Raw genomic sequence first — 13,516 nt, forward strand, 5'->3', positions numbered from 1 at the left:
ATAAAAACTCTAAAGATAGAATATCTCATTTATAAAACCAGGTTGTGTTAAAAAGAGAGAAATGCAAAAAGAGTAGCTTTTGGAATGTCACAAAGGCCTTGACAAAGACTCCATTGGAATTTGAATTTTATTTAGTAGCCTCAGAATGCCAATTAGAAGAGCTGAATACAGTAAGTCCCCTACATACCAACCTTCAAGTTTTGAACCTTCAACGATGCGAACGTGTATTCACGCGTCCAATCGTGTAAGTTAGTCCTGGTATCTGGCATGCACTGTCAGAGTGCATCGTGTGCGAGTGGCTGTGCTTTGCGTGCTGTACTGCAGTGTTGTGTAGAGTACAGTAGTATACACAGTGTTGTATAGAGTACAGTAGTATATACAGTGTTGTATAGAGTACAGTAGTATAGTATCTCTATTTCAAGTCCAGGATGTCCAGAAGCAAGTGTAAGAGCAGTGGTATATAGCCGATTATGATTGTTGGGTACCTAGGCTAACTTTATTAGACTTATGAACAAATTGAACTTACAAACATGCTCTCAGAACAGAACGTGTTCATATGTAGGGGGCTTACCATATTGACTATTAAGTATTTTATCTCCTAATTCATCTACTGTTGTTGCTTAGTCACTAAGTCGTGTCTGACTCTTTTGTGGCCCCATGGACTGTAGCCCACCAGACTCCTCTGTCCATGGGATTTCCAAGGCAGGAATATTGAAGTGAATTGCCATTTGCTTCCCCAAGCTGTTCTTAAATATTTTAATTTATTGCTTGTGTGCCCCAAAATGGTCATTATTATTCTATCAAATCATCTTTCTAAATGTTATCAAGGAAACAGAAAGATTTAGAGTTAAAATGTGACTTATTTTGGAAGGAGGAGTTCTTCCAGGAAGAGCTAAGACTTTGATCAGACGAACGCCTGACACACAAAAGAGGGAGGCCACTCTGGTCAGCCAGGAGTGTGTGCTTGCGAGTGGTCGGCAGTTGTGTGTTAAAATGAGGCTGTTCCTGATCAAGTGATTATCAGAAGCCAGGACTGACACTGACTGGTTAACATGCAAAAGCTGTGTTCACTGACGGCAGCGCTCGTTGAATGGCTGAACAGATTTAAAACGGGTTCTGGTGGTTCCTTGCTCTCATGGCTTTAGAACAATGCATCTTTTCCTAAATTTATGGAAATACATGTTTTCATTCTCACAATTTGGGAAATAACGGCCCAGACCAAACACAAAACCGTGTGAAAGGGTTTTTGCCAAGACTTGACAAATGTTTTTGTCTCTGTGAAATACAAAACAGACTTTATTCTGGAAGGAAAAGATAAGCCAGGCATTTAGAAACAGGGCTGTCTCTCCTTTCAAGAGGTGGGTGAGGGAGATTTCATCCTTCCTTAGTCTACTAGAGACTGGTAAGTCAAGGCCCTCAGATGGCACACACAGATCATACATAACTAAAGGGGTGAGACACTAAGACCTAAAGTAAGTAACTTAAAGTGAGTAATATACTGTGTGGCAAATAAGAGAAAACAGAGTCTTCTAAGGAATTCAAATGAAATTTATGTTTAAAACAGCTTTCTGGCTGGCAAGAAAGAAAGAAAGAAAATGCTTTTCTAATGAGCTGGACTTGTGTCTATGAGCTGGATTTGTCGCTGAACAATGGCTACATAAAAATAAAAAACGTGTCAGTTTATTTCTTATTAACTTATTCTGTTACACTGTGACCATCTAACTTTCAATGGAAACGCAGTTTAGTTTCCATTTTTCTCTTTCATTTTCTGAAAGTGTAGAACTGAGTTCCATCCGCAAAGCAGCATCCACTTATAACACTTTAAGAAAAGACTATTTTTATAGGCTAAAATATGTCACATTAGGCTTGAGATGAGATTAGATCTGGGAGCATGACTGTCCAGAGAAAACAATGGTATATCTTTATTTGTGTGATAGGAGGCATTTTTAAAAAGGAAGTAAACACCATACATCATGGAAGCTGTGAATATAGCTATGCCCCTGCAACCAGTAAGCACTGTTGTTACTGATGAGCAAAATCTTGGATTCATTTTAAAACTATCTTTCTCATCGCAGGATGTGAACCCATTCCTGTCCGCTACCTTGAGTGGAGCAACATAGAGTCCATCATAGCCATCGTCTTTTCCTGCTTGGGCATCCTTGTCACCATGTTTGTCACCCTGATCTTCGTGCTATACCGAGACACGCCTGTGGTCAAATCCTCCAGCCGGGAGCTCTGCTACATCATCCTAGCTGGCATCTTCCTTGGTTACGTGTGTCCTTTCACCCTGATTGCCAAGCCCACTACCACCTCCTGCTACCTGCAGCGTCTCCTGGTCGGCCTCTCTTCTGCCATGTGCTACTCCGCTTTAGTGACCAAAACCAACCGCATCGCACGCATCTTGGCTGGCAGCAAGAAGAAGATCTGTACCCGGAAGCCCAGGTTTATGAGCGCCTGGGCCCAGGTGATCATTGCCTCAATTCTGATCAGCGTGCAGCTAACCTTGGTGATAACCCTGATCATCATGGAGCCTCCCATGCCCATCCTGTCCTACCCGAGCATCAAAGAAGTCTACCTTATCTGCAATACCAGCAACCTGGGGGTGGTGGCCCCTTTGGGCTACAATGGGCTCCTCATCATGAGCTGTACCTACTATGCCTTCAAGACCCGCAATGTGCCCGCCAACTTCAACGAGGCCAAATACATTGCCTTCACCATGTACACCACCTGCATCATCTGGCTGGCTTTCGTGCCCATTTACTTTGGGAGCAACTACAAGATCATTACTACCTGCTTCGCAGTGAGCCTCAGTGTAACGGTGGCCCTGGGGTGCATGTTCACCCCCAAGATGTACATCATTATTGCCAAACCTGAGAGGAATGTCCGCAGTGCCTTCACCACCTCGGACGTGGTCCGCATGCATGTTGGCGATGGCAAGCTGCCCTGCCGCTCCAACACTTTACTCAGCATTTTCCGAAGAAAGAAACCAGGGGCAGGGAATGCCAAGTGAGTTGTCTGGCCTGGGTTTGCCTTTTCTATTTCTCTCTCTGTCTCTCCCTCTCTCTTTCTATTTTCTTCTATTTGACTAAAGCATGTTCTTCCATTCCCCCAATATTTTCCATGTCCTTTCTTAATCTTTTCTTTTTTTATCCAAATCTCACATTCTGTTGCAGTAGGAATGTGTTAGTACTAAAGGTCTTCAGTGTTTTTATTTCTTTGAAAGAGCAAGGAGTGTGAAGCAACAACCAGCTGAGCGCATATTCACTCTTACCTGGAATCTACAGCTTCTGTTCTGCCTCTAATGTTTTCCTTTCGTATGGGTCCATCTTCTGTGGAGTATCAGTACATCTCTGGGGTCTGGGCAGAGATGCAATCTCTAGTTCTAATTTCTAGTTTAGATTATGGTTGAGATAGTTTCTGATTTACTTTTTTATCACTTTTGAGCCATACTCACCTGGGATGGAGAAGGAAGAAATTTAGCACCTGGGGGAACTGGCCTATTTCAAAATTTGAGTTTAGTTAAGCACCAAATATATCCTGAAATAAGTTCCCTTATGCAACTATCTTACCAGGCGCCTCTTCTTTATTCATGTATACTATAAACTTCATAATGCTACACATGAATTGACCTATCTCTACTATAAGGTTATGATCAGAATGATTTCTAGCCATCAAGCACCAAATGAAACAAGAAACCAGATTAAGGTAAAGAGCTCAAACTTGAGAGTCAATGTGAACATCAAAGTCCAGCTTATTTCTATTTTGGTAATTTTTCTGAGTAGTTTATATAATACACACATTCCTGTATTTTTCCTGACTCTGTTTTGCAGGGAAGCATATGCTAAAATTTGCATGTGTCATCTCATTCTGAGACCCATGAAAACAGATTTCATGTCACATTTACAACATTTAAAATAACATGAATGCTTGAAGTTCTAACAGTAATTTAATTTTCCAAAAATGAAACTATTTCCCCCAGTAGCAGTATTAATTTTACTTTTTGAAACAATCCTATGAAAGTGAAGGCTTTTAATAGTAATAGTTATGTAATTGTTTTAGAAATATTCTGTGCACTTGAATAAGTCAGCCAGGTAAGAGGAATGGGTGTTATTTTCCTCCTTTTGTTAAGTGAGGACATCAAACCACTGTGAATTTGTGTGACTCTTAAGTAAATTCCATTTAGTTAGCTATTCTTTGCCTAGGCCTTAACTGGCATGAAATTTCTCTTCATAACATATGTCAAAAAATCTACATGCCTTAAATTTCTGGGTTTTACACCTTTGCTTGCAAAGCAGCACCATGGGTCTCTTTTACAGAAACCATATAATTGGTTTGAGGCTCAGATGAGGGAGTCTCGAGGAAATAAATATGTTTGAAGTCCATCAAGTTTTATTATTACTTCAAATAAAGTATCCCTAATTTTTCTCAGTGTTAAGGATGAAGTCAATAGTTTACATCTACTTCTTCATGAAATTCTGATTATTAAAGCCACTTATTTGTTTTCTTCCATTGCCCTGATTTTTCATTCTAACCAACATCCCCTCAGTTCCAGTGAGCATGAAAGCAAAACAACAGTGCTGTGAAATGAAAAAAGAAAAAAAAAAACGAAAACCAGACCATAGCTACAGAGTCCAGATGTACAATGGCATCATGACAATTATCATTTAGATGGAAGGAATGAGAGGGAACAAAATGAAAAGAAGGGAGAAAACACTCTTTAAACCCGAATGTTTGTGAAGACTGAGAGACTTCTGTTGCACCCCAAATGGCTTTCTGAGTGTTTCATTCCACCATCTACCATTACTCAGCTCCATGTTTTCTAACTGCCTTCGTTACGGTTCTTCAGAAGTTTTCTTATGATTTTTGGTCATGAGTCATTTCTGAAAACTGTTCTTCTAACCATTTAATGGAAAGAGGGAACCTATGTAATCAAGATATCTTTTGCTGGTACTCAGGATTATGCATTTTGACAGCTCTCTCAGTGATTCTGTGAGAGACAGATATGGGCATCTGTCCAAGAGAGCAGTGACTAATCCTTAGTACACATTGCTTCACTGCTGGGATAAAGTGAAGTTAGCTTACCATGTATACAGTCCCCGGCTATTGTGCTTATTCTGATTACCTTCTCACACCTGGAACTGCTTTCATTAAGAGTTGAGAATATTCCCAGCATTATTAAGAATTTAGAAATTAATTTCATTGGAATCACACTTTTGAGAGAAAAATCACCTTGGTCTAAATTGGGCTGGTTGTCTAGGAAGCACTGCTTTCAGCACTTAATGCATTGCTCAACTATTGGCTATCTTTTATTTATCACATGTTATTAGATTCTGACAATAAGAAATAATACTTCTGATTAGTAATTCTAATATGCAGCTTTCTTTGTACAATTGGTAGCTCCTCAAAAGGGCATCACACAGCTGAGCTGACCCACAGAGGGTATTTGAGGTTAAATTTCCATGGAAAGCAACCATTTATTTACTTATTTTTCTCACTTACTCTGCTGTTACTTCTCTTGTAACTCTCTATGAGACTGTACTTTTAAAATACAACAATAATCTCAGGGCCTGTTTTTACCTTTTTATTGCTGCTTTATGATTGCCTGGTTTGTCTCCAAAGTTGCAAAAACCACAAACAATCTAATATTTTCTACAGCAACAAAAATCTAGCAGAGTTTTGCCAACTGAAGCAAGGGGCTGAAAACTCTAGGGAACACATCACCCAATGAGTGTATTGCCATTTTGGATGTGTAATCCCTACGTTTATGGTGCACTGTGGGTGTTCAGCAGTCTGCATATGTGGCTATAAACACAGAACAGATGCTGTAATGAAGAGCTTCCAACTGATCTATCTTTTTCGATATTATTCTGAGGAGTGGCAAGTCCGACTATATTCATACCAGGCTGTTTCTGAGATAGAGGGAATGGCTGATGTTGTGTGTCTGTTTTTGCAAAGTTTACTTCAATTTGTTGTTTTGTTCACAGCCATATATCTGATATAATCAAAGGTTTGGGCACTTGCCTTTATGTTTTCTGAAATAAAATTTAGGAGGAGTTAATCAATACATTGGGTGTTTGGATTACTTGAGTTGCTTATAGTTAGAAGTCCTACTAGGCATAATCCTGTCCTGGAAGAGCAATTGAATAACATAATTATCTTTGACCAGGTTAATATCTTAAGCTGTTAATGTATTTGAATGGGAACATATTCAGGCCCTAACTTATTATAAAGATATTGGTAAAATTCTCTTTCTTGGCAGGAGAGGAAGCATAGAAATCCATAGATATGAGTAATTAAGTTATTTAGGTCTGAGTTACTTGTCACTTCCTTTTAAAGCAAAATGAATTAGCATTATGCAACTAAAAGCTTAAAACATTATGTAAATGACATGCTTTCTTTAAAAAAAAATAATTATATCAATGGCTAAATGTCAAACTAACATTTCTAGTCATTTTTTGAATAAATAACCTCAATGAGTGCCAAATAGTTTGAGGGCACATGGAGCTGAAATGTGACAACACACTCCTGTGACTTTTTTGGGGTGCGTAATTGCAAGCAAAACGAAAAACAATGATAATCACCAGAAAAATGCATTAGATTGATGCAAGGAGGTAATTTTAAAACATAGGCTTCTAAGTAAATAGTGTATTAATATGTTCCTGTGGTTATTTCTTAAACATCTGTATATATGCTTTTAATGAGGGCAAAAGCTCTAAGTAAAATACAAGTGGAATGATGCTCTGAGGACATCTTTCTTTTGATCTCCTAGAAACATATTGTTTTGTCCATAAGAAAAGGTAAAGAAGTCTGCAGCATTAGTGTGTATGCTTTAATCTTTCCTCCTTTACTATGAAAGCAACTACGGCTGTTAGCCAGAAGACACCAAAATCAAACAGAGATAACATGTTCTCTTTCATAAAAAGAACTCATTCACTCTTTTAGCTTGTAAATGAGAAAAGCTGTCATTTAAAAATTATTTTTCCTTAATCATATAATAAATGGCTTTAAAAGTCATTGTGATTCTTCACTTGGTTTTATAGAAGATTTTATTGAAGTACTTATCATAGAATTTTACTACTTGAGAGCAACATTTATGGTGGATATACTGTTTGTTATCCACTTATTTAATCAACAAGTGTGTCAACAGTAACATATGCTTCATAAAAGCACTTAGGTACTTGGTATGGTGCTAGTTAATATTTAGGATAAAAAAGATTTAAGAGATGGGCACAGACTGCACCAGTCTTGTAATATAGTAAAGGAAACACTAAAAAATACAACTAAATATGCTGGGTTAGGTGCCATAATAGAGGACCAATATAGTAGTTTGTGTGTTCAGGGAAGAAAGAGATTCAGCCCAGTTAAATGGAGTGGAGTCTATGGAAAGATGAGGAAAGACTTCTTGATAAAAGTATAAAAGTGGTATTTGAACTTAACCATAAAGGATGCTTTTCAACAAGAGAAAATGTGCTATGGTGAGACCATTTCACACGCAGAAAATAATATAAGCAAAGAATTCAGAAATGTTAGTGTACTTTTGGTTTGAAATATGGGATCTGTTGAGTAAAGTACATGGAGAGGTGTAGTGCGGGGAAATGTGTAAATACAGAAAGAGGTCAGATTACAGATAGTGATCAATGTTCTAAGAAGAAATTTGGATATTTTTTATGGAGACCACAAGATGCATTAATGACTTTTGTGAAACTTTATGATCATGTGTGAGCTTTATGGGAATAGATCGACTGTAGACAGACTAGTTAATAGAGTGCTACAATAATCCAGAGGACAGGTTAAAAATAAAAGGTTTAAATGAGAGCAAAGAAAGAAAAGTCAAAACCAAGGCATACATATGAAGAAGTTTTCTGAGCTTAAGTTATTAGAACTGAAATAATGATTTGGGGAGAGGAAGAAAGGCATGAACAATGAAATTATTGTTTGAACTCTCATAATTTCTGCTACAACTACTATGTAGCAGTTGGTAGTAGAAAAATACAACTACCATGAAAACTGATAGGGAATACAGGAATAGGACTGGGGAAGTGTTGCTAAGTTGGGTTTCAGACTTAACCAATCAAAAATCCTGTAACAGTAATTCTAACAGAGGCATCCATAAGGTTATTTAACAATTTAAGTCAGGAGCTTAAGACACAGGTCTGAGCCAGAGCTCTAGATTTGAGGATTAATTGTCAATGTCAGTGGCCAAAAGAGTGATTGTGATATGAGAATAGAAGAAAGTCAGAGGAAGAACATTAAGAAACACTTACATTTAAGAGAGAAGATAAATAATAAAAAACTGAAAGCAATAAACAACACATAATAAAAAGAGGTGGGGGAACAGAGAAATTTTGCATTATCAAGGAAACCAAGCAAGAGACTATTTTAATCCACTCTGTTGCCATAGGAAAATCCCACAGACTGGAGGCTTAAAAGACAGACATCTATCATTTCACAGTCCTGGAGGCTGAGAGTCCAAGATCAGGGTTTCATTATGGCTGAGTTCTGGTAAGACCTCTCCCATTTGGGCTGCAGACAGCTGCCATCTAACCCTAATCATCTCCCAAAGTCTCCACCTCCTAATACCATCATGTTGGGGGGTTAAGATGTCAACACATGAACTTAGGGTAAGTACAACCATTCAGTCCATAACAGACTGTTTCAGAATGATAGAACTTGGGATCTCCATGGATGGAGACACCATGGTTATCCTTGAGTGATTTCAGTTGTGTGATGTGAGTAGAATTTTTATTGCAGTAAATTGAGGAGCTCATCATTAAAGGAGTTAAGAAGTTTAGACAGTATCCAAGGAGGCCAGGGAAGAGGGAGGTGTGGTATAATACAGGAGAAATGTAAGCTCACTTATAGTATATGAGAAAGAAACTGACAGACGAGGAGAAATAAAAATATAGAGATCCTACAGTTTATGCTGGGCTGTCTGACCCAGACTGTGCCCTTGCTATAGAGCTATTTGACATCAATTGACAAGTGTCATAATGAAGCACCAGCTCTGAAGAGTATGTTAATTGTGGTTGATGCCAGTTCTCATTCAGTTACATGCGTGTTGCCTGACATTAGAAAAGAAGAATCAAGCTGGGAAATTAGAGAAAGTTTAAATAAAATATGCAAATACAAACCTTTATTACTGATCTTATCAGGTCTCCTGGGATACAAACATTGTAAGAGTTGAGATGGGACAAATGTGGAAAGGCTGAAAAGAAAGGTGTGCTGTCCTGGCCTTGTGAGTGGAGCTGGAGGAGTAACAGCTCCTAAGTTCAGGTTGCTTGTGGAAGAAAGAAGAGTGCTGTGTATTAAGAGTCAGACTCAGATGAGAATGAAAGAGTTCCCTTCATTCAGCTCTGATTAGAAGGGGCTAGAAATCTAATCCCTTGGCTCTCTTCCTGACAGCCAGTCATAGTGCCTGAGCCTGCCAGAGAGAGGATTCGTTTGGGGTAAAGCCTTATGCTCCCTGGAAAAAAACAAGCTGAAATGCCTTTACTCTCTGAAGTAAGTAACACTGTGACCTAAAAGCACATCAGTCATAATTTAAGATGAAAATAAGTTAGTGAGTAAGTTGTGTGTTGAGGAGCGGCCATGGTGAGAGACCATCTTTAGAGACCATGGGCTTAAGTGCAGGGGGAGGGATGAGGACATGATCATGTGTGGGATGGGTACAACTTGTTTCCAGCAGGTGCAGCAAATCTGCAGTCAGCATTGTTTACTTTCCCCCCTCTTCTGAATAATATACTCATTTTGCAAATAACCCAGAAATAGCTACTTTCAATACTCATATTTTATGTTTTCAAATTCTATGTTGAGACCATGGGGCACAGATTCTGCTACAGCTTCAAAGAGAACATATTCCTTTTCAATATAGGCTGACTTTTATATTTCTTTCAAATTCAAATGAACTTGCCTGATATACATATTCAAGTTCTCAAACTTAATATTTTATTCTCCTATGTTTATAATGTGTAATTTCTGAACTGAATTCCAAAGCATTCCAGATGGTATCTATAATGACCCAAAGTAGGAACATGGAACATTGTTGTGTAAGTAAAAAAACTAAGACTTGGGAAGTTCAATGCCATTTTTGTGAGAGGAATAAATTAGACTAAAATCATTTTACCACTTTAATTAAAATATGATTTTAATCACTTTTATGTTTGTTATCTCAAAAATGCATTCATTCACACCTGCATTCAATAAAATAAATGAGGCATGGGGTTTGCCCTCAAGAAGTTCACAGTTTAATGGTATAAAACCCCATTACAATAAAATCCAGTGAGTGAAATAATAGGAAATGGTACAATGTGGTGATTTAGGTGGGTGTGTAAATTTAGAGTCAGAAGGTTACTGAGTCTGGGCTTCTTATTTTTGCAAGGTCCCACTCTATGTAACAGATAATTTTTATTCTTGGTCCCAGTCTATGTAACAGTCACCTATTAAATGAGAAAAGCTATCAGAGGAGACACTGGAGGCCTACAGGCTAAACATGATCACCGATGTTCTTAGATCATAAGAAAAAATCTTATAGGCTCATTAATTAGAACTCTTTGACTTCAAGTTACAGAAGCCAAACTAAGCTGGCCTAAGCAAATTTATTTTCCCTTTGCATAAATAAATGGAAAAATCTATACAGAGTATAGTGCAGTGCTTAACACACAATAAAACCTCAATAACTGTTAGCTAGTGACACTAAAGTTATGAAAATGGGGGAGGAGGTATGAAAGTTTGTATGCTAACATAAAACTCTGCACTACCCCTCCACGTGAAGAGAGATCTGAAAGTTGGGTGTGTGCATCATTACTGTCATTTTATAATATCCACACTGGACAGGATGGAGGAGCTGTGTGTCTGCTGAGAGTCCAGGCGTGCGGGTGTTACTCAGTGTGCGAGGTTTGCAAGGAAGGACACCCTGTTTGACATGACTTGGCACCCTGTCCATGCTTGGCCACAGCTAAAGAGAGATGAGATCATTTGCATCCCATCTGTTAGCCTCAGTGTCAGTGTAAAGTGTTACCTACTCAAAGGGGAGGCAAGCCATGTGAGCAACATGTTTGTAAAGCTAGTTCAGGAGCAGAAATATTAGCAGCCTGCACAATGAAGAAACTGAGAAGAAAGGACCAGAGGATTTAGAAGTTTCATGTCAAGAACAGTGCCAATAGGCTCATTAGTTAGAGCTCTTTTGAAGCTAGTTATAAAAGCCAAATTAAGCTAGTCTAAGCAAAAGGGGGTGGGGTATTTAATAGAAAGAATATAAGGAATAATTTCTGATATCTTACGGCAACAAAATTTGGAATGCTTCTGGGCCACAAAGTGGACTGGTCTCCTGCAGACAAAGGTTTCAGCGCTCTGTGTAATCTCCTGGCTCCCTCCATGCCTCCTTCTTCTCCTCATACATCTGCTTTCTCCATTTCTGGGCCCTCTCGATCAGTCCAAGGACAACCATCCCAGTGCTCCCGAGTTTACATGTTGTTATAGGTCCAGTTACTGAAGATACTGCTTCAATTCCCTCGACTCACATGCCTCTACATAAAACAGGCAGAAACTGATTGCTTCAGCCTGACTCAGATGTCTATCCCAGGTCAAGGACATGATGGACATGATGGACATAGAGTATAAAACCATCTCCCAGGGGCCCATCACTCCTGGGAGGCAGTTCTCAGAAAAGCGGTATAATTATGACATGAGCAGAAGCTCTACAAGTATCTCCACAAGAGTAATTCCATCTCCATCCCACCACCCTCCCCCTTTCTTCTTTGGCATCTGAATAAGTCACTTATAAGCACCAGCATTTTATATTTAGAAAGTTTGATGGAAAGAAACTCTAAAACTTGCAGGTGGTAACCAGTCAGCCAAATAATCACCTATCTGTGCAATATGTGAGTGACTATTACACACTCCAGCAGATATGCCAATAGAGGGGCGAGAAAATGCATCACTCTGCTATAGCGTTTGCTTTGAAGGTAGGAGGTGTAGCATCAGACAAATGTAAAAACCAGGCCTTGTCTTTGCTACCTTATAGAGGATCCTGGCTATAAAATACTCCTAAGATGCCTGAAGATGAACAGAGCATGTGTGTGCTGAAGTTGCTTCAGTTGTGTTTGACTCTTTGTGACCCTATGGACTGTAGCCCGCCAGGCACCTCTGTCCATGGGATTCTCCAGGCAAGAATATTGAAATGCTGGAATCAGAGGCTCTTCCTGACCCAGGAAGTGAACCCACATCTCCTGCATTGCAGGCAGATTCTTTACCCACTGAACCACCCGGGAAGCCCCAAGATGAACAGAGAGGAAGGGAAAAGCTGTTTTTTAAAAAAGGAATCATGGGTCATTAGGATATTGTGCTCTGAATGAATTAAAATACATCATAAATTACAGGCCAATGATAAAGTATTACTTATTATTAACATTATTAATAGAATAGTGAAAGAAAATCAGCAAATATTTAATCCAGTTAACCGAAAAAAGTGTCTATAATTTGATTTTATCTCAGAGGGGTAAGGGAAATCTACTATAACTGAAGGCAACTTAATAACACCCTCTATGCAGATTATCTTCAAGATAAATGAGAAGTCTGCTGCTAACAAAATTAGGTCAAGTCCCTAGTGATGCTGCTAAAGATATTGAAAAACAACTGCTTAAGAGAAATCAATAATGATACAAAATACTTTCCTGTCTCTGATTTCTCAGTTGTAAAAATATATACTGTGAGCTTGCCCTTAGTAAATGCTCTCAGACGCTGTGGGAATTAATGTCATTTTCCACTTGATTGAACTTCACACTGCTTGTTATTTGGCTTAGGTGGGTGTGGGATGGGGGAGTAGGAAAAGTGTTAACAAAGGAAAAAAATGAAGACTTAACATGATCAACGTAGGATAAAAGAAGTTATGATAATGGGGCAGCAAGGGGAGAGGAGAGGGAGCAGGAGGGATGGTTATAGATCCATCCCTGGGCAGCTTGGGGACTTTAGCCAGTGATTCTGTCAGTGTCTTATTGAAAGAGATGGAACTGCAAGCCATTTTAGTAAGATTTTATTTAGCTCCAACTGTTTAAAGTCAAAAGTTATTACAGGGCCGATCCTAGTATAAAATTACTCTTGCTCTGATGGTTAGAATGGGCTCAAGGCCTGGCACACATTAGGAAGCAAAGCTCTAATGACTCACTCACACACCTAATGTGTGCCGGCCACTGAGACAAGAGCAGGGAGTGCCATGGTGAACAAAACAGGTCCAGCCCCTGTCTCTGTGGAAAGTTGGATCCTGGCCAGGAGACCAGACATTAAACACATAATTACAGGTGTAGTGAGTGTTTGTCAGGATAAAAACAAGGTGTTACAAGAGTGTTATTAAAAGGATCTAACCAGTCCTGATGTGTAGAAGCTGGACATGCTCCCAGGATGAAGGATTATTTAGGTTAGGACTTCTGAAGGAGAAAGGGGGTTAGTTAGGACAGATGAACATCATGGCGTCTGGTCCCATCACTTCATGGGAAATAGATGGGGAAACAGTGGAAACAGT

At 39.0% G+C, this 13,516-nt stretch overlaps 1 protein-coding gene across 3 annotated transcripts in view; it reads left to right on the forward strand.

The window, feature by feature from the left end:
* GRM1 (glutamate metabotropic receptor 1) overlaps positions 1–13,516 on the forward strand; it is a 417,414-nt gene that overhangs the window by 379,549 nt on the left and 24,349 nt on the right. For all 3 annotated transcript variants that reach the window (XM_027551773.1, XM_027551775.1, XM_027551774.1), the window contains exon 8: positions 2,076–3,006. In XM_027551773.1, coding sequence (XP_027407574.1) covers positions 2,076–3,006 — 931 coding nt within the window. The remainder of the gene's footprint in view (positions 1–2,075; positions 3,007–13,516) is intronic.

Source organism: Bos indicus x Bos taurus, chromosome 9, assembly GCF_003369695.1.
Source record: "Bos indicus x Bos taurus breed Angus x Brahman F1 hybrid chromosome 9, Bos_hybrid_MaternalHap_v2.0, whole genome shotgun sequence".
In the NCBI taxonomy this organism is placed as follows: domain Eukaryota; kingdom Metazoa; phylum Chordata; class Mammalia; order Artiodactyla; family Bovidae; genus Bos; species Bos indicus x Bos taurus.